Source organism: Carassius auratus, chromosome 12 (genome assembly GCF_003368295.1).
Source record: "Carassius auratus strain Wakin chromosome 12, ASM336829v1, whole genome shotgun sequence".
Lineage (NCBI taxonomy): Eukaryota > Metazoa > Chordata > Actinopteri > Cypriniformes > Cyprinidae > Carassius > Carassius auratus.
In genome coordinates, this window is record NC_039254.1 from 10,096,031 (window position 1) to 10,118,120 (window position 22,090).

Genomic DNA, 22,090 nt, shown 5'->3' on the forward strand with positions numbered 1-22,090 from the left:
TAAATTGCGCAATGTATTGTGTGTTTTTTTTTTTTTATGTTAAAAGAAATATCCGTAAACTTAATGGTAGTGTCCTGGAAGAAAATTATCACTACCTTTGCCACTTTGTAGAGTCACACTGAAAGCATCAAGGCTATTTGACCAAGAAGGAGAGTGATGGGGTGCTGTGCCAGATGACCTGGCCTCCACAGTCACCGGACCTGAACCCAATCGAGATGGTTTAGGGGTGAGCTGGACCACAGACAGAAGGCAAAAGGGCCAACAAGTGCTAAGCATCTCTCGGGGAACTCCTTCAAGACTGTTGGAAGACCATTTCAGGTGACTACCTCTTGAAGCTCATCAAGAGAATGCCAAGAGTGTGCAAAGCAGTAATCAAAGCAAAAGGTGGCTAATTTGAAGAACCTAGAATATGACATATTTTCAGTTGTTTCACACTTTTTTGTTATGTATATAATTCCATGTATAATTCCACATGTGGTAATTCATAGTTTTGATGCCTTCAGTGTGAATCTACAATTTTCATAGTCATGAAAATAAAGAAAACTCTTTGAATGAGAAGGTGTGTCCAAACGTTTGGTCTGTACTGTATGTATCTCAGATTGTTCTAACAAACCACGCACAAATGGAAGAAGTATACATCTCAAAGTTAAAAAAAATCTACGCTTATAACTGGTTTTGTGGTCCATTTGTCTCTCTCAATTACAGCGCTCAGTCGCTCTGATGGGTGCCTAAGAAGATTTTAACAAGGACTAAATTAAGCGAGGCGGCCATAAAATATTGTAATATGCAGGAAATATTAGGCTACTATTTTAGAAACAATCTACTCCTTGAAACTTTCAAAGAAATAAAAGAATAATACTTTTACTTTAACTTTTGCAAAGACGGGCTTTGGTTTAGACGTGGCCCATGTATAATATTTTAAGAGATTTTCTTTGTTTTATATATAGAATCAGTCCTGCTAGGCAGATGTAGGAGTTTTGCCCCATCTGGTGGATGAAAATATACAAACAATCTAGTTATTTATGAGGCGTAACATTTCACAAAATAAATGCAAACAACTCAAGTAAAACGTGTTAGGCCACAGTGTCTTTAGAATGTGAATTATGGACTCTTTAACTGGTCGATGCTTGAGAATAATTTAATGCCTGAGAGTGTCTACAAGTAAAAGGCTTTGAAATGTCACGATATACATCTACCTTTACAGACAGTCACATCCCCCCCCCCCGCCCCCCCTTGGATGTCGACTTAAATCTAGTGAACTATAGACCACATGGTTTGGGCATCAGAGAAGAATCCGGATGCTGACTAGATAGGCTGCTGGTAAGGTTTTGAGACACAGCCAGAAAGCACCGCTGCTAAAGCAGCATTCTTCTGACTCGCAGAGCTCCGGGCGAACCATCTGACATCGCAGGGCTATTCGCTCTGAAAGACAGCAATCAGCCATTTTAGCCTTGCGCGCACATCCATGCCAAAACAACAAAGCTTCCATGAGGCACAAAAGCAAAAGACCGAGAGTTTTAGACAATAATAAAAACAGCTGCTCTTTTATTTACGCGAGTTGCCTGTTTTCGAACTGAATTCTAGCATGTGCCACATGTGACGATTGTAGGAATGTGGAGCATGGGATCACAGCAGCTCTTCACCTACAGGTGAGGATTTTATTGTATTTATACATTAAATTTTTGTGGTCTTTATTTAGACCTGTGATCATTACTGGCTTTGTTTATTTATTTATTTTATTTTTTACAATTTTATGTTTATATCGAAATTGTTGCAATCTTGTCAGGTTGGAAATATATCACTGACCTGATTATTGTGACTGGTTTACCAGTGTTTACTGATAAAAAAAATACTATTTGTGCTGTAGGATTTTGTCTTGCCGTCTGGTATTGATTGTTTATTGGAGGAGCTCCAATTTTGAGCACTTTAGATGTTCATCATATAAAATAAATTTGTATCATAAGTTTATAGTGAGAGAGAAAACAGAAGTTACAAGTCATGAATCAGAGGAGATTGGAAAGTATAAAAAAAGGTTCTCTCGTGTAATATTACTTCTACCTATAGTATTCACTGTTTAATTACTAATAATTATACAATATATTAGAGCCTGAATCATGTGGTGAGCAGGAATGAGTTTTTCATAAACTTTTGCATCATTATGTTAAAGAGAAGTAAAAGCTTTGTTTACTATTTAAGACATTTTGTATCCAAAAATTTGTGACTGTCCCATCGACTGCCAAGTAAATTATACTGTCAAGGTCCAGAAAAGTATGAAAAGCATTACCAAAAAAGTCTATCTGGCATCAGTGCTTCAACCGTAAGGTTATGAAGCGACGAGAATACTTTTTGTATTTGAAGAAAACAAAAATAGCGACTTTATTCAACACAATGTGGAGAGACACAGAAGAGACAAATTGTTGTATAAAGTCATTATTTTTGTAAAATTCAGATTGAACCACTGATGGCAGATGGACTTTCTGACGATGTCTTTCATACTTTTCTGGACCTTGACAGTGCAATTTATTTGGCAGTCAATTGGACAGTCACAAGCCTCCCGTTTTCATCCAAGATATCTTAAATTGTGTTCTGAAGACGGACAAAGCTTTTAAGGGTTTGGAACGACATGGATGTAAGGTATTAATGACAAAAGTTTCATTTCGGGGTGGAGTAACCATTTAATAATTTAATTGTTAGATTTTTAAGACCATATCATAGAGATTGAATTTTTACCTAGCATGCTTGCAGATGTGGACTGTGGTTTGATTCACTTGGCTCTTAAAATATGTTGGAAGAACCGCTCATCCTTCCTTGAAAATACTTGTGTTTTTACTGTATAAACTAAAAACAGTCTAGAAAGTCTATAAAACATACTATTATTTGTATTTTTCTAATAAATGTTTTGCTATTTTGGTCTAATTTCTAATTGCATTTCTAATCAAATGCAAATTGACATTATGCAAGACCCTAATGGTCAGAGATTGCTCAATGTTAAATCTCCTTTACACTGCTCTCTTATTTTAACAGTGCTACTTTAAGTTGCCATGACATTGTTAATCAGAACAATTTCTTCTATGGTGATGATATTTTTCTATTTGTTAATTTGCAATTTGCTGTACTCTACCTTCAAAGACTAAAAGAGAAAGAAGCAGTCCAATATGTACCCAGCTTTGTGCAAAATGAAAATGCTCACCAAGGATTTTTTTCACAGCTGAAGATATCCATGAGTCACCATATTTTGCTGCATGGTAACAAGCTGTCATAGCAACTGTAGCACAGATTCTGGAACGAATAACCATGTTATTTGTACTGAGATGGTGAATTATATTCGATATTCCCCATGGAAATGTACAGGCCACGGTAACTGTGTTAATAGATTAGGAAGAATATGCTAGGAATTCTACAGCATGGAGCTGTAGCCAAAGCTAGTGTTGATGAACTGAAAACAAAGAATGTATCGACCGAGTGACCTCTTAATACCACTGCTGTAATGCCAGATATGATGTTTCTTTGCTCCTCAGCTCGGAATCGTCTTGGGAGATGACAGATGGATGCATAGGGAGGATCGAAGCCTGCCAATCAACATTGTGAACTCATCATGGACCAGGGTTTCAGTTTCAGCACACTGGTGAGTGGCGTTGTGGGAGGAGGAGGAGGAGGGTGGTGGGGGACAGCTGATATTACTCGGAGATGGGTCGCAAGGACAGAATGGCTTCCTCTGACTCACTGCCATTAGTATTCCCATTGCAGCTGCTCCATCATTCAGATCCCTCCATCCTGGAGTGGGTGAGAGGGAAGGAACGGATGCAGCCCCCTTCACACCTCGCATCCCCTCCCTGTGAATGTGTGATCAAACATAGGCTTCTTATTCTGCCCACCCAGAATCCTATTTTCCAACAATCATGCAGAGACTTTTAATGTGGCTCCACAACAACATTTGCCGATTTCTGTGCCCGTACTGTTCGAAAGTAAAGCAAGCTGTCATGTCCGACAAGTTTAACAGCTCGCCAGTCCCTCGTTGGCGTCCATCAATGTCCTGCTGCATGTTGATAAGACGCCCACTCTTTTCAGTGACCCTAAAACAGAGGCTCTGTTTAGTCATTAGTATGAGAGCTGGAAGCGAACTCGGCGTGGGTGCTGCTGGGTGTTCCGGTTCGCTCATGCTGGGTTATGAACAGAGCTTATGTTGTGTTTATCGGAGGCCTGTGAATTCTTTGGGACCAAATGTTCTGTGTCACTGGCGTATGGGGACCGATCCTAGTTTAGTTTGCCTATCTAGAGCAATCTTAGATGGCAGAGCTTGAACATAGCTCATCAGATTGACGCCTGTCAGAAATCTAGAAAAATATCTGCAAACTGCAAAAAAAAAGTATTTAGAATAGAGGGCTCAATTGTCCAAACAAACATTGCTTTATGTCTTTAAAGGCGATAGTATTTCTTGCGCCAACATGGTTTACAAAGGCTTCCTTGTATGCCACTGCTCTGTATTCTCATGGTTTTTGTTGTCCTCTCCGTTTGCAGAAGAAGTTAGCGGCCGAGCCAGATCACACTGACGTTACTCTGCCAGCGGTAGAACGTGTGCGGGCGCTCAGCAAAATGGGCTATAACATTGAAATAAATGAAGACATCGCCCCGCGACGCTACTTCCGCTCTGGCGTAGAGATGGAGCGCATGGCAGCTGTTTATCTAGAGGAGGGAAGTCTGGAGAATGCCTTTGTCCTCTACAACAAGTTCATCACGTATGTTTTATTATTTATTTTATTTAATATCACTACTGGATGCTGAAATCTATCCCAGCATCTTGGCCCATAGTAGTTTTTTCTTCAGAACTGTCATAAAATGTATTTTCTAATCCATGGTAATCAGTCCTCAACTTTATTTTCCCATTTCACTCCTGTGCAGTTTATTTGTTGAGAAACTCCCCAGTCACCGGGACTATCAGCAGTGCAACGTCCCCGAGAAGCAAGTAATAATGAAGGTAAGCCCCTGGCATGTTACTCATAGAAACTGATGGAGCCCTGTGGCGCTCAGCCCACTGTAAATCTGATTAGCATCGTGCTCAATTACCTTGGCTAGAGGACTCGTCTGGCTCCCAGCTGCTCACATTGTGGGTTTGCCTTATGTGGGCACATGTTCTGCTTTCATTTCTGCATAGGGACATGAAACTGCCTTCAGTCAAAAGGTTCTCCCTAAGGGTTCTTCTTCAATCATTGTTTATGAGACACAATAAAATAGGTCTAATTAAAACAGTATTATTTTTTTTATATGGATGTTTTAATGAATTTTGGTGCATTGTTCTGTGGCAGTGTGTTTTGAAAAAAATAAAAAAGTTAGGATGTGACCTATCAAAGAATGTGTCCTTTTTTTCAAACTAATAGTCATTAACCATGATTTGCTAGTTATAAATATTTTTTTGATAGTTTTGGAGGTAAAATAGTCTACATTTTGCTGAATATCTGTTTAAGTTTCATCAACTAGCATATACTGTAAAAACAGAAACTGGCTAAAAGCCACTTTTTATTTCCTGGGGTCTTTAACCTAATGATCTTAATGTCTGCTGATGGTCCCTGAATGAAAGAAAAAGATGAGTAATTGGTTTAAGTATCTCTATTCTGAGCTTTTAAAAAAATCATTAGGTCCCTGAAAGCTTTAGCGCATATTGATCTGGTACTCGCTCTCTGGAACACAATCCCTAATGTTTGTCCCATTATCTGTTCATTATGTTCAGAAATTGCAAGAAGTGGCCTTTCCACGAAAGGACCAATTGAAGAGACTTCTCCATGAAAAATACAACAAAGAACACAGTGAATATCTGAAGAGTCAGGTACATTCGACAGATTACTTCTCATTCACTGCTGATGAAATTACCTGTTAATCAATTTTTTATATTATTATTGTGAATATTAGTCATGATGTGTGAATATTTTTGCAGACTCAAGCCATGGCTGTAGACATGTGTAGTGAACGACTGCAGAAGATGTCTCTTCTGGAGGAAGAACGACAACGTGTAGCACAGCTCCGGAAGATGCAAATCGAGTCCGAGCAGTTCCGCTACTTCGAGGACCAACTGCGTAGACAAGAGCTGGCCAGTCGCAGGGATGAGGCTGTCCCCAAAGTGCCTGAACAAACTGACGGGTCCTGTTTATCCCAGACCACGAGAAACCATGTGCGCCTTGACCCCAATCGTAACAACCCGGCGGCCCCCATCACCAAACCGGCAGCCACCTTAGCAGCTGTACAAAGTGAGTGTCCTCATCTAGCTCAAATTTGCCTGTTAATAATTTTTTTGTAATTTATTACACAGTTTTCAATATTAAACTGCATATTGCTAGGTATATATTCTTATATAATAAAATAATTAATGTTCATGTATTTAAACTGCCATTTAAAAGTTTGGGGTAGATGTTTTTTAAAAGAATTGATCTTATTTATCTTATTTATCTAGAATTTATAGCTCACAAGGCTGCATTAATTTGATCAAAGTACATTAAAACAGTAATATTATTGACTGGTCATGTTTTAAAATGTCATCTATTCATGTGATTGCAAACCTTTACTTAAATGAATTCTAATAGGCTGATTTGGTGATTTTTTTTTTTTCCGGATGCTTTGATGGATAGAAAGTTCAAAATGACGATTTATTTAAAGTCGTTTGCTGTTGTATATGTCTTTATTGTCACCTTTGATCAATTTAATGCACCATGGCTGAATAAAATGGTTTGTAGGGTAACCTTAATAAATAGGATCATGTACAGTCAGACAGTTGTTATCGCAAAATACACCCCTTCCGAATGCTAGAAAGCTTCTAATGACCCTTAAGGTGTTTATTTTGCATTACCTGTCTCACTGTACATTATCTTTTACTTGTGCTATTAGCAGTACTACATTGTGTCCTTGTGTGCTTCTAGATCAGCGTGTTGAAGGCCTGAGGCGGGTTTTAATCCCACGAGACTTGACTTACAGGTTCCTTCTTCTGGCTGACAGTAACACAGCGAGAGGAATTGAGACGTGTGGAGTTCTCTGTGGAAAACTGGTAAGGCCTCAGCTGGAGCACACCTCCTCTTTGTGGGTGGATATTTCTTTTGTTCATGAACTTGCTGATTTTCCTAATTCTTTCCTGGAGTGAGAGTAAATATTGTGTGGGGAGGGTTAAATATCGATTTTGCTTATTTTTTGGCTAGTTATATGCTGCTTTCTCATTCACTGTAAAACTTGGAGCTTCAGTGTTGCACAATCATTGTAAATATTAGGAGTGGATGTGGACTTCCTCATACTTTCACAAGTGAGACTATTCACGAGAATTACATAGAATTTCAATGTCTTATTCACCAACCACCTGCAAACCATCTTAATCTTGCAGAAACTGCCTTCCTCCCAAGCATTTTTCATCTCTGATTTGTCTGAGGTTGAGCGTTTTTCCCCTTTGTACACTTTCATCACTTTGAACGCTTTAACTGTCTGTCCCACAATACTCTAGGGCAGTGGTTTCAAATCTTTTTTCCAAGGGACCCATGTTTTAACATTAAAAATATTTAATGATTTTAAATATGTTAAGTTTTTAATAATTGCAACAACAGTGAAAATCTAAAATAACAGCATTAACATTGATTGGCTAAATTTAAAACTAACATTACCTAATTTTGACAAAAATAGTTTATAAAATGATAAAGCTCTCATTTCAGACTTAAAACTATTTTTAAGAAAAGGGATGAGTCAAAATGCTGAATGTTTATAGCTATTTTATCTGCTTTGCTAATAATTCTTAATACTTTATTATGCAAAATGTTTAGATTTTTTGAATGCGCCTTAGCTTATTTTCCATCAACCAGTAAAAATGTACCACAGTTTCATTTCATGTAATTTCCATTTCTAAAACCTTCTACTGCCTTCTTTCATATTTTCACACAGCTGCACCTGCGTGAGACTGTTGCTAACTTTGGTAACTTTGGTCCTGTGTATCTTTTGGTCATTTGATTTTCTACTTAAAAAGAAATAAAGAGAAACAAGAAGCGGTTTTATTTTTTTGTCTTGTTTAAGAAACGGAAAACGACAATTTTGCTGGATCAGTTCATTTTCAACAGAAGAAAAGTGGCAGGCGAGCCAAGTTTATTAATCCTGAGAATTCATCCCTTTTGGGTTAGACTAACCCTCAAAATACTTTGAGCTTGGCAACACCTTTTAAATCTTTAGCGACACCTGGCTGTTGCTCAGCTCCTCTATAGAAAGAATAGGTTGTCTTGTTTGAGAGGATGCTTAGCGTGATTGTGGGATGCTGTGACTTCTTGATATGTTGTGCATTAATAGACAAACTAAAATCAGTTTTGTTTTCCCCCACAGACGCACAATGAGTTTGTGCTGACCCATGTGATCGTCCCCAAGCAATCTGCTGGCCCTGACTACTGTGACATGGAGAATGTGGAAGAGCTGTTCAGTTACCAGGACCATCATAACCTTCTGACCTTGGGCTGGATCCATGTGGGTGTCTCTCTTTTTCAGGCTGTCATGTATTTTCTAAAATTAGAGTTGTGCACATCTTTTTTTCACACCTTTGGCAGGTGAAAAGCTTGCTGGTGACTAAGACCCACACAGAATACAAGCCTGCAGAAAGCGCCACAGATTTTCACAGATTTTGAGCAGCCATCGTTCACATCACATTCCACTTGTGTTTTCATTTAGTAAATATTTTGGCTAAATTGATTTATAGGTCATTTTTAAATGAAACCTTTAAAGTAGGCTAGTGGTGTATATACAACTACCGTTCAAATGTCTGGGGTCAGTAAGATTTTTTTTATTAAGAAATGAATTATTTTATTAAGCAAAGATGTGTAAGAAATCACCCCTTGGGAATTATTATGTTCTATCTGACATTTTTGTCAAAATTGAGTTCCCATATTGTTATTCTGTGACAACTTTATGTTTATGTTCTTTATGTATATTTTTATGTTGTATACATTATGGGATTTTTATTAAAAAAAAACAATAAGGTTCTATCTACACAGTTGAATGGAATGCAAAAACTTTGAAGCTAATAAAAAAAATATTGTTCTTTTGAACTGATGTTAATAAGAAATGTTTTTTGGCAGCAAATCAGCATGTTATAATGATTTCAAAAGGATCATGTGACACTTAAGACTGGAGCAATGCTTATCACTGAGCTTTGTCACCACAGGAAAAAACATACAAATAGAAAATGATACTTTAAATTTGAGATAATATTTAACTATATATATATATATATATATTTATATATATATATATATATATATATATATATATATATATATATATATATATATATATATATATATATATATATATATAATATTATATTACAATATAAATACTTAAGATCAAATAAATGCAATCATGGTGAGATATTTTCAGACCTTTTAACAATAATGTATAGAAACAGGCTACTTACAGTACATAAAGTGGCAAACCATGTATTTAAAAACTGATTCCGTACCCAACTGTATTGATTTATTATTTGAATAATCAAATATGATGGGGCATCAATCTAAGGTGATGGTGAACATTTTTCATGGTCAATTATTCCATGGCTGCATGAGAACTAAGAGTTACGAAATAGTGTAAATTTTAATATTTCTTTATGTTTTTGGCTCATAGACACACCCGACACAGACGGCCTTCCTTTCCAGCGTGGATCTGCACACACACAGCTCTTATCAGCTCATGCTACCTGAGGCCATCGCTATTGTTTGTGCACCTAAACACAATGAGTGAGTATAACACTTACAAAACTCCCACACCTTCCATTGTTCACAGAACCTAAAGGCTTTTTTTTTTTCATCTTCAGCATCTAAAGTGCTACATCAAATTAATGAAAATGTATTAATTTTTTTACAATAGATATTAGATTTTTTAACAATTGTTTAGCATTTAAACATCCATGAATCACTTCATTTTAGTTGCTAAAAACATTGAATCAATGCAAAGCAATTTGACGAATGACTCGCATTCGACTATGAATAAAAACAAACAAACAAAACATTATATACATATATATATATATATATCTGTATATGTATGTATGTATGTATATATGAGTGTGTATATATATATATATATATATATTTATATGTGTGTGTGTGTATATATATATATATATATATATATATATATATATATATATATATATATATGTGTATGTATGTATGTATGTATGTATGTATGTATGTATGTATGTATATATATATATTTGTGTGTGTGTGTGTGTGTGTGTGTGTGTGTGTGTGTGTGTGTGTGTGTGTGTGTGTATGTATGTATGTATGTATGTATGTATGTATGTATGTATGTATGTATGTATGTATGTATGTATGTATGTATGTACAGTATTGTTCAAAATAATAGCAGTACAATGTGACTAACCAGAATAATCAAGGTTTTTAGTATATTTTTTATTGCTACGTGGCAAACAAGTTACCAGTAGGTTCAGTAGATTGTCAGAAAACAAACAAGACCCAGCATTCATGATATGCACGCTCTTAAGGCTGTGCAATTGGGCAATTAGTTGAAAGGGGTGTGTTCAAAAAAATAGCAGTGTCTACCTTTGACTGTACAAACTCAAAACTATTTTGTACAAACATTTTTTTTTTCTGGGATTTAGCAATCCTGTGAATCACTAAACTAATATTTAGTTGTATGACCACAGTTTTTTAAAACTGCTTGACATCTGTGTGGCATGGAGTCAACCAACTTGTGGCACCTCTCAGCTGTTATTCCACTCCATGATTCTTTAACAACATTCCACAATTCATTCACATTTCTTGGTTTTGCTTCAGAAACAGCATTTTTGATATCACCCCACAAGTTCTCAATTGGATTAAGGTCTGGAGATTGGGCTGGCCACTCCATAACATTAATTTTGTTGGTTTGGAACCAAGACTTTGCCCGTTTACTAGTGTGTTTTGGGTCATTGTCTTGTTGAAACAACCATTTCAAGGGCATGTCCTCTTCAGCATAGGGCAACATGACCTCTTCAAGTATTTTAACATATGCAAACTGATTCTTGATCCCTGGTATGCGATAAATAGGCCCAACACCATAGTAGGAGAAACATGCCCATATCATGATGCTTGCATCTCCATGCTTCACTGTCTTCACTGTGTACTGTGGCTTGAATTCAGAGTTTGGGGGTCGTCTCACAAACTGCCTGTGGCCCTTGGACCCAAAAAGAACAATTTTACTCTCATCAGTCCACAAAATGTTCCTCCATTTCTATTTAGGCCAGTTGATGTGTTCTTTGGCAAATTGTAACCTCTTCTGCACATGCCTTTTTTTCAACAGAGGGACTTTGCGGGGGATTCTTGAAAATAGATTAGCTTCACACAGACGTCTTCTAACTGTCACAGTACTTACAGGTAACTCCAGACTGTCTTTGATCATCCTGGAGGTGATCATTGGCTGAGCCTTTGCCATTCTGGTTATTCTTCTATCCATTTTGATGGTTGTCTTCCATTTTCTTCCACGTCTCTCATCATCAGATCATTTTAGCTGAACAGCCTATCATTTTTTGCACCTCTTTATAGGTTTTCCCCTCTCTAATCAACTTTTTAATCAAAGTACGCTGTTCTTCTGAACAATGTCTTGACTGACCCATTTTCCTCAGCTTTCAAATGCATGTTCAACAAGTGTTGGCTTCATCCTTAAATAGGGGCCACCTGATTCACACCTGTTTCTTCACAAAATTGATGACCTCAGTGATTGAATGCCACACTGCTATTTTTTTGAACACACCCCTTTCAACTAATTCAACTAATTGCCCAATTGCACAGCCTTAAGAGCGTGCATATCATGAATGCTGGGTCTCATTTGTTTTCTGAGAATCTACTGAACCTACTGGTAACTTGTTTGCCACGTAGCAATAAAAAATATACGAAAAACCTTGATTATTCTGGTTAGTCACATTGTACTGCTATTATTTTGAACAATACTGTATGTATGTATATATATATATATATATATATATATATATATATATTATATATATATATATATATATATATATATATATATATATATATATATATATATATAATTATTATTACATTTATTTTATTTTTTTATCATCATTGAGATTTTTCAATATTTGTGTCATTTTGCTTCTTCAGCACGGGAGTGTTCCGTCTCACCAGTGCAGGAATGGGAGAAGTGGCTGGATGCAGATTGAAAGGTTTTCACCCCCACTCTAAAGACCCTCCTCTGTTCACTGTAAGAACCCTCTGTTCCTGAAGTGAATATGAAAATTAACAGCTATATGTGCCTTCTGTTTCAAATGTAATCTCGAATGTTGATATCAAAATAGAAAAACCTTTAGAGAAGTGAAACATAGTTTTTTTCTTTTTGCAGATTTGCAAGCACATTGTGGTGAAGGACTCGAAAACGACAGTTCTGGACCTCAGGTGACAGAGGAAGAGATGATATATTTCAGTGTCAGCAAACCATTGAGAATATTTATATCTTTCTTTACTTGAAGGCTTTTTTGTATTTATTTATTTTACAAAAAGGTACTGTGAAACAGAATCCCTCAGCTACACCGTTTGTTTAGAGCAGGTTTGGTGAAGTTATTGAGATGTTCCAATGATGTTTTGTGTTTTGTTCGTGGCCAGGTGTTTAAAAAAATGTTGTGCCGTGTTTGTCCTCACGGTGGCGTCCTTTATCAAGGTATACTATGAGGCTGCTACAATGTGAATTAATTTCAGTACATTTTAAAAGCAGGTTGTGTGTTTGTGTGAGAGAGCGAGATTTGCCTTTTGATATCCAGTGATATCACTTGCAGTTCTCATTCTAATACAATATAAACTGAAGAAGTTAAATTTCTTTTTAAACCTAACTGAATTTTCTAGTTTTGTGTATGCTGCTGGTACAAAAATAAAATGAATTGCTACGAGTGTCATTTCTAAGCCTTACTACGTTTTACTATCATTTTTGTGGTTGGATGGTTGATAATTATACTTTGTATATATTCAGACAGTTCAGATAATTTCAGGCTAAAGGATATCTGTCTTTTCAAACTTCAGCCTAATGATGCAATATGAAGTTGGCCAGTGAGCTGACTGTTTTGATTTCTAACTTCAGCATTTTTTTCCAATGTGGATCTAATAACAAGGGAAGTGACTCTTGAAAGCTCCCAAAACAATAAGCAAAGAAAGAAGAGACATTACCAGAGGGCCTTGAATTCACTGATCTCAGGGTTACATTCCCTCACTTTAACAATTAGATTTTTGTCTCCACTGTTTTTATTGTTTGGAAAGAAAACTTTTTGTCACCAGCGTAAGATGAAATTCACAGTATGATAAATTGTGAACTGATTCCTGCAGTTCAGAGAGTGTTGACTTGTTTTTCTTGTACAATGTGGCATTGGATTGTTTCTTCAGTGTGTGGCTGTGTGCCAGTGGCTCCACTGACATGTGCTGTGCTGTACAATGAGACTTGTGTGTCTGTACAAGCAACATTTTTCCAGCGCATTTCTTAATAAAAAGAAAACCGGCTCTGCTTTCAAATGCATGACAATGTTTTTTTTTTTTTTTTTTTAATCTGATTTAGAGTTGGAAATTTCATCATCTTCCCAAGGTAGCATATGCATATAGTATGATGAAATGAAAAGCAAACATTTAACATGATTCATCAGGTTACTGATTGCACACATGCTTCAACAATCAAATTCACATCAAGATACGTTGATGATTCATTTTCCTTTATTTTTGGTAAAAAGAAAGACAGAAAAGGGAACCGTAGTTAAATTAACAACTTATTCTCATTTAAATATATTTTGATAACACCAATAGAAACAAAGCACAATTCTTAGCTGATTATAGAAATAGAAAAAAAGGGAAGTTTTATAGAGATTAACTAGATCTACCTTTTACATTGTATTCATTTCCATCAGTTTTTTAGGCCTGAAATTCACCATTTAAAATTTTTACAGATTTTCCATGATAGCAGAACCCTTCTGTATACAGAAATTTTAACTACAGTGACTGCGAGTATATAGAATTATATCTGCTTATTAAAATTATACATTTTTAGAATGTAATTTAGATCAGTTTTAATTTGCATTAGCGCAAATATTACTCCTGAGCTGTGTAATTTGTTGCAGAAACAAAAGAAGTGAAACACAGGTCATTATTGCAGAGCTTTATTCCTTCATTAGTTATCATATGATATCCATACAGACTGCCTGAAAGCCGACATGCAGTTGTGTTACCTCGTAGAATTGGAACACAAAAAGAAGAATGAGCCCTGTTCCTTGACACCCTATCCTCATCTCTGGATTCCCACTACACCAAGGAATCTCCCAAATCTTTCATATTGGCAGCACAATCAAGCTTTTTATCCCATTGAGAATAACACTATATTGTCATGACATAATTAAAATCAAAACAGATGTGGGCAGTGCAAAGACAAAACAATAGAGGGAAGTAACGGGCATGTTCACAGTTTACAGGCTATGAAGCAATAGCAGAATTAGGGGAACAGGAGGGAGTTGGAGGTGTCCTTTAGAAGCACTTGCGATGCACAATGGATGGCCCAGCCTCATCATACTCCTGCTTGCTTATCCACATCTGCTGGAAGGTGGAGAGGGAAGCCAGGATGGAGCCGCCAATCCATACTGAGTACTTGCGCTCAGGTGGGGCGATGATCTGAGTACATACAAGGTAGAAGCAGTAGAGTTTTAGTACTGTTGATATAGTTAATAATTTGAACTAGTTTTCTGTTTTTAGTAATTTCTAGGGTTATGTCTATATAATCTTCATTTATTTTTTAATGCAGTTTAAGCTATTTTAGTACTTTAAATTCGTTTTTTGAGTTTTTCTTTTGACAACTAGCTGAAATTAGTTTTTTATTTTTCAGTTAATGTTTTTAAACCAGTTCAGTGCTGAAATTAATTGAGCTGAATAACAACATTGTGACTTGTAAAGCTGCTTATAGCTGAAATGAACTTGCATCATAATTAATAGTTATTGGATTACTAATTTTTTGAATTGGTCTCATATGTAAAACAGTATTTTTAGTTTTTATTACTTTTATTACTGTAAATCTGCTCTGAAACAATATTAATTGTATAAAGCACTATATTAAGGCTGACATGACTTTAAGTTTAGTTAGATGAGAAAATGTGATAGCTATTATTGATGATCCAATCAGATATACATAATCTGCCTGTGCTGACCTTGATCTTCATGGTGCTGGGGGCCAAAGCAGTGATCTCCTTCTGCATCCTGTCTGCAATGCCAGGGTACATGGTGGTACCACCAGACAGCACGTTGTTGGCATACAGGTCCTTACGTATATCAATATCGCATTTCATGATGCTGTTGTAAGTGGTTTCATGGATGCCAGCAGATTCCATTCCTAAAAATAAATGCAAATCAATGCGTTTATACCATAGTGCTCTGAATCTATCATTTAAAAAGAGAAGTGAAGAAAGAGGAATGACATATCACCGATAAAGGATGGCTGGAACAGTGTCTCAGGGCAGCGGAACCTCTCATTGCCAATGGTGATGACCTGTCCATCGGGAAGCTCATAGCTCTTTTCCAGTGAGGAGGAAGAGGCTGCAGTGGCCATCTCATTCTCAAAATCCAGTGCCACATAGCACAGCTTCTCTTTGATGTCTCTGACAATTTCTCTTTCAGCTATACAAGGCAGATAAGAATAGTAATTTGTTGAACTGAAAAACATGATACTAATAAGAACACATTTTAAGTTATTTTTCCCTATCAAACTGTCAGTTGTTTCTTGTTTTAGCTATTTCTTTTCAAAACAAAATTTATGCTTGAAAGAAAATAAATATATTCTTTAACTCACCAGTGGTGACGAATGAGTAGCCTCGTTCGGTTAGGATCTTCATGAGGTAGTCAGTGAGATCACGGCCGGCCAAGTCCAAACGCATAATGGCATGCGGAAGAGCGTAGCCCTCATAAATGGGCACGTTGTGAGTGACACCATCACCAGAGTCAAGGACAATGCCTGATCAACACGAATAAAGAGCTTGGTAATGCGCAGAAGCAGTATAAGTCAAATGTGAGCTATGACCTGTTTGACAGGTGAACTGACCTGTTGTACGACCAGAAGCATAGAGGGAGAGCACTGCTTGGATAGCTACATACATGGCTGGGACGTTAAAGGTCTCAAACATGATCTGCAAAGTGAGACCAGCATTGTGTTTATGAGCAAAACCAACAATCAATCAAGTACTTTCGGTTTTACTGAACAGTAGGTTAAAATAATTATTTTCTGATTAATCTCCTCTTTGACAAAGCCAATAGACTGACTCTTAAAATCGGTAGATCAATCACTATGTATATACTGTATAAATGAATTAATTAAATAAATTAAATTACAAAAAAATTAGCTGTTATTTTAAGGTAACTTAAAAAGCACAACTAGTGTAGCTGTTTACCTAAACAAATGACGTACTGTATGAATTCTATTGATGATCAGTTTGAAGTAATCTGAATATCTACTGCCCTTTAATATATTAATATTATTCATCAAGGATACTTTAATGTGAAAGAAAGTAAATACATTTGTGATCATACAAAAGATTACCTTTAAAATAAATGTTGATCATGAAAAAAATATATATCTATTTTCAACAATTAATAATAAGTAGAAAATAATTCTTGAGCACCAAATCAGCATATTACAAGGATTTTTGAAGAATCATGTGACTATCGATTGAATTTTGTGCTCTTGTGAATTGCCTAGGATTTTTTTTGTTGTTGAAATCTTTGATTATAAATGAAATATAAGGTCAATAAGTTCCGTGGTTGACATTACTTGTGTTGACTTTGATATTTTATTCTACAACCTAAATAAAATGTAGATATAACTCAAATATGCATTTTGAAGCCACCATGGGGAAATGTTCTTCTACCAGTGGGTTTTTATTTCTACTACTGACCACTACTACTTTATTTTTTATTTTTACTACTGAGCACTTTTACTACTGTACTACTTTACTACTGTGGTTTGATGTTTTGTAATTTATATTGTGCAAAATAATGTTATTGCTACTCCAGTTTATTTGTATGTTTTTTCTGCTTAGTATAGTATAGTATAGACAAAGGCTTTTGTTCTAAAATACAACACACAAGATAGTTCACCGTTTGTCTGGTTATACTACTGAAAGCGTAGTTGATAACATCTCAGGACTCCAAAGTCATAAAGGCGGTATGGTGGAGTTGAAGCAAATGCTTTTCTGTTTTATATACTACAGATTAGCTTTCTCAATCAACCTTGAATTCAACTCAAACCTGGGTCATCTTTTCCCTGTTGGCTTTGGGATTGAGAGGGGCTTCTGTCAGCAGAGTAGGGTGCTCCTCTGGAGCCACACGGAGCTCGTTGTAGAAAGAGTGATGCCAGATCTGGTGAACATAACAATGGATATTAATGAACAAACCACCGTCACATAAAATACACAATTAGTATAATAGATGGGCAAATTAATAACTTTGTGTTCATGTGTAGAGAGTGAAAACTGATTCTCATAATTACAGTTAAACAAACAGATCACAATCAGGAGGTCCCGTGTGGGCAGAGACAGACAGTGAATAATGCCATCTGTTGCAATACATGTGTTGAATGATAACACCATGTGGCATGAAATGTGGGACATTGCCACAGTTTGATTCATTTATGGGAATAGCTGGAGTTATTTGGAAAAATGCTTTTGATGGACATAAGTGTTAAGAATGTATGTGTCGAGACAAGAGGTGATGAAGGTGTATATGACACAATCTCAAGACCCCGAGGGCTGTTATAGCAAATGCTGACTATTTTATGTAATATGAAAATGTAGTACAGTATGTAGTACAGTATTATGGAAAGATCACACAGGATAAATGTAAGCATGACATGCAATAAGGCACGCGCATGGAAATATAAGAGATATTTTTGGTAGGCTGTTTACAGTCCCTCCTTATTTGCACTCATTTGCAAATTGTTTGGTTTGGTATCTGTTGGCTTGATGATAGAATCTGCTTACTTTTTCCATGTCGTCCCAGTTTGTGATGATGCCATGCTCGATAGGGTACTTGAGGGTCAGGATTCCCCTTTTGCTTTGCGCCTCATCGCCAACGTAACTGTCTTTCTGGCCCATTCCCACCATCACTCCCTGAGGAAAAAGTAAAACTGGTCATACACAGTCATACAATACACAACCCCCAGAAAAGTAAGAGTAAGTTCTAGTTAATTGTATCTGTATAATCTTGCACAATGCAGACAATCTGGGCTGTAGTCCAACTTTCCACAAAGCATTTGGAAGCAGATCAAGTCAAATACATAAAATGATCAAGGCATAACATGAATGTTAGTTGTGACCCACTTCAACTGTAAGTGCACATTAAGCTATAGTTATTCTCGAATACAAACTAAAATACATTTTATGTTGTTGTTTTCTTAAATGTACTCATTGGTGTTTGCTGTGAGTGAGTGCAGTGCCCTAGTGGTGTGTTGAGGGACACTCACCTGATGTCTGGGACGACCCACAATGGAGGGGAACACTGCTCTGGGAGCATCATCCCCGGCGAAGCCTGCCTTACACAGTCCTGATCCATTGTCACACACAAGGGCAGTGCTTTCCTCGTCGTCACACATTTTCAGCACAAATTTCCTTCCTTACTCCTACAGGAGACAAACACTATAGTATACAACAAAGTTCATTGTTAATACTATACTGTATACATACTGCTGAGCAATTTGTCTTGAACTGTAATAGCTCATGTAAAGCATGTGTGATGTTTAGCTACAGTATAGGGGAAAAAATGGATCCAAGAAAGAAGCTAAATCCGCTTTTAGAGACATTTTGGATCTTTCCTAAATTGGAAAACTACATCAAATAAAATACATGTTATTCTAAAAATGTTCTTTTAGAGTAGGATTAGTCAATAGTCATTATAATTAGCTTAATATAAAAACAAAAGTCAGTGGTATGTGTAAGTCATATATGTCAATAACTGTGCACGTGTATATGTGGGAGTTTGTGTGCACACCCACTGAAACAATGAAAAGGAATACTACAAAGAATGTAAGGTGTACCATTCATTAACTGAAAAGGAAATTTTCCATTAAGTAAAAACAGAACTGGTTTAATTATCATAAAAATTTTAGTGAAACTTAAAGAAAATGTGTTTACACACACACACACACACACACACACACACACACACACACACACACACACACACACACACACACACACACACACACACGCACACACACACACACACACACACACATCTCCTTTAAGGCCATCCTGCAGCCCTTGCTGAGTGCACCATGGGAAAACTTCCTAATTTGGAAATAATGGGGAAGCATGTTTCTTTTTGAACTCTTCCTCCCTCTGTCCCTGCCTTTCTACAGTACTTTATGAAAAAAGAGAGTGGGTGAGGGAAATAGGGGATGGGTCAGTGGTCCAGAAAAACCATATTTAGTCATAAACCTCACAAATCAAATAGGCTTCCACACTTGTCCAAAATTCTAAGCCTTCACTGTCAACAATCAGCATCATCATACAATCACATTATACAGATGCTAAAATAAAGATTCCTTTGAAACATATGTGCATATTAGTTCGTCTTAAACATTAACACGTTCAGTAATATCCTTTGATTGGTAAAATCTGCAAAAAGAAAATCAATCCAATGTGCAAATCCTTCGAAACACAGTGTGAAAACACAATAATATTCACTTAAATTAAGATGAATCTATTCTCATGCAACACTCAAAACATTATAACAGCAGTTTACGCTTGTGCAGAAATTATTTCTCTAAACAACTGCCTCATTTGAGTCTATCAGCATCAGGGAACTCTTGCAAAGTACAAAGCTGGATGGACAGAAATAGATGGAGAGTGAGAGACAAAAAGAGAGAGGATGTGAGTGGTGTGAGGCGAGATGAATGACACTTACCCTGACAGTGCTGGGCCGGGGGGGATTTAGTCACTTGGTGATGGTGTACCACTCACTGGCTTGTGGTGTACTTATGTAGTTCCCATCCCTGCTCACCACACCCTCCCAGATCCCAAACAAGGAGCCTGGGCTGCACTCAGATCGGTAGCCTCACTCCACTACAGCCTTATAGGGATGACTGGGAGAAAACACTCCAATCCGGGCGGCAGCAGGGCGGCCTCCTGCCTAATCACTTAGGGCATTCCAATGGCACTTTTCTTTATTCTCCTTGGAAATTTTGGGGACCTCACCATGCAGGAACATAAACACAGAGCTGCGCCCTGGTCTACTACAGAGACACATATCACAGCTCACACCTGTAGAGAGAGAGAGAATGGCAAAGTGAATTTAGAACACGTCATTGCGGGGTTAGGTCACACACTACAAGCACTTGGCAGTGGGAAAGATCAATGTTTTAGAAAGAAGTCTCTATTTTAAATATATTTTAAAATGTAATTTATTCATGTGATGGCCAAGCTGAGACTTCTTGATATTGGAAATCATACACTGAAAAATGTATTATTAGTATTATTAAAAATTATTATTGTTTTTATTTTAAAAAGTATTAATCCCCTTTTAAAAAACTGTGTATAATTTGTATAAACATTTTGGGCCAATATGAGCACATTTGTTTAATTTTACATAAGGCTGGGATATCTAGATGTAAAAAGGGTAACATTAATGTTCTGTGTGGCACCAACTGACAAGCTTCAACTGTGACAACAGGCCTTCTAAAAAATATTTTCTGTGGGATTGTGTAAAACAACAAAAACCCATTTTGAGTAAAAGAAAATGAGAGCATATTACAGTAAACTAAAGCATGACAATCAGTGCTAAAAGGGAAATCTGATTTTCTTTTTCAACAAAGATGTTTCTAATGACAGAAAAAATAACACAAAATGCATGAGTCTCATTGAAGAATGATAGCAGCTCTTTTATAGTGTGTTTATATTTTGTTTCATCAAAAACATCTTCTTTCAGCCTTAGAATTTTCATCCGGGAAATTGCTATTAATTACAAAAAATGACAAGTAACATTAAATTAAACATGAAATTCCGATGTGATCTTCCAATAATCTTTGTTTTATTTACAATTTTGAGTTATTTCTTTTTTTTCTTTTTTACAGTGTACTGAACGCTATATTATGGTGGCGAAAAATAAGATAATTATAAGATATGTTCTAGTTAGTAGACCAGACCAACAAAGATATTTAAGCTGAGATATGAAGAACGACATAATCAACCAATGTATAAACCAACGTATAATCAACCAACCAGTTGCCTTGCCTGTTGACTCCTGAATTCTAAAAATACACTCATGAAGCTCTATATCATTAGCGCTTTTAAGGGAGTTTCGTTTCTAAGACACTTAATTACTATGACAGTTTTCAGTTATTTCATTTCTTTCCAAGTTTCTAGTATCTGCCCTTGGATCACGTGACATTCTGGCTCACGCCTACAATGGAAAAACTCCATGGAATGCCTCTGATTAAATAACAGTCAGCAAATATGTTCCATTTAAATGGAAAGTTCACACGGATGCATAGAAAACATAACTGAATGACTGGAAAAAGGAAAGCAGCCTGTGATGCAACACACAACCAACTAGTCGCACCAGTTCACTTTAGGCAGGTTTGGTCAGTATCAATTTGGGATCATTCTCAAGTAAACAAACTCGCAGAATGCGTCTGTCTCATTTTAGGAGATTTTCTTTCAAGGAAAGAGCTCGCTTTTCCCTTCCCCTTCAGCTGTACTCCTTCTCGTACCAAAAAAGGAACTGTTCTGTAAATAAGAAAAGTCTTGGCAGTCCACTGCACTCAGAGGCATGTAAGGGAAGAAATGACCCCTCTGAAGGTGTGGTCTGGGAAATCACACAAGCACATTCCGCTGCAGTGAAATACAGTGTATGTTGTACACAAATGTCACTGTCCTTGTGCATATGGAGGAAAACCCATTGGATGGGGGAAAGGCCAGAGGAAGATAAATATTTGTACACCCTGTAAAAAGCGATTTGTAGATATCCTTAATGAGACTTTGCATCTTCGTTGCCATGTTTAGGTGCACTTCCGACTCCCATCCCACTACCTTGTATTCTATTTTAGAAGTAAGATTCAAACT

At 36.6% G+C, this 22,090-nt stretch overlaps 2 protein-coding genes across 3 annotated transcripts; one reads left to right on the forward strand and one right to left on the reverse strand.

Moving 5' to 3' along the window:
• Positions 1-1,245: 1,245 nt before the first annotated feature.
• On the forward strand, positions 1,246-13,520 carry stambpl1 (STAM binding protein-like 1). Its single transcript, XM_026276883.1, has 11 exons — positions 1,246-1,649; positions 3,519-3,625; positions 4,519-4,736; positions 4,900-4,975; positions 5,726-5,821; positions 5,930-6,239; positions 6,906-7,030; positions 8,335-8,472; positions 9,625-9,737; positions 12,129-12,228; positions 12,367-13,520. The coding sequence occupies exons 2-11, from the start codon at positions 3,596-3,598 to the stop codon at positions 12,421-12,423; spliced, it is 1,263 nt and encodes a 420-aa protein (XP_026132668.1). The 5' UTR covers positions 1,246-1,649; positions 3,519-3,595; the 3' UTR covers positions 12,424-13,520.
• A 619-nt stretch (positions 13,521-14,139) lies between these two features.
• Positions 14,140-20,083, reverse strand: acta2 (actin alpha 2, smooth muscle). 2 transcript variants are annotated; one of them, XM_026276884.1, is made up of 9 exons: positions 19,935-20,083; positions 18,493-18,664; positions 18,011-18,139; positions 17,280-17,390; positions 16,078-16,162; positions 15,829-15,990; positions 15,465-15,656; positions 15,191-15,372; positions 14,140-14,660 (listed from the first exon to the last, which is right to left on the reverse strand). In XM_026276884.1, exons 2-9 carry the CDS (start codon positions 18,619-18,621, stop codon positions 14,517-14,519), a joined length of 1,134 nt encoding a protein of 377 aa, XP_026132669.1. In that variant the 5' UTR covers positions 18,622-18,664; positions 19,935-20,083; the 3' UTR covers positions 14,140-14,516. The 2 variants fall into 2 exon arrangements, with proteins under 2 accessions (XP_026132669.1, XP_026132670.1); XM_026276885.1 differs by having other exon boundaries at positions 18,493-18,648; positions 19,935-20,033.
• Between the last annotated feature and the right edge of the window lie 2,007 nt (positions 20,084-22,090).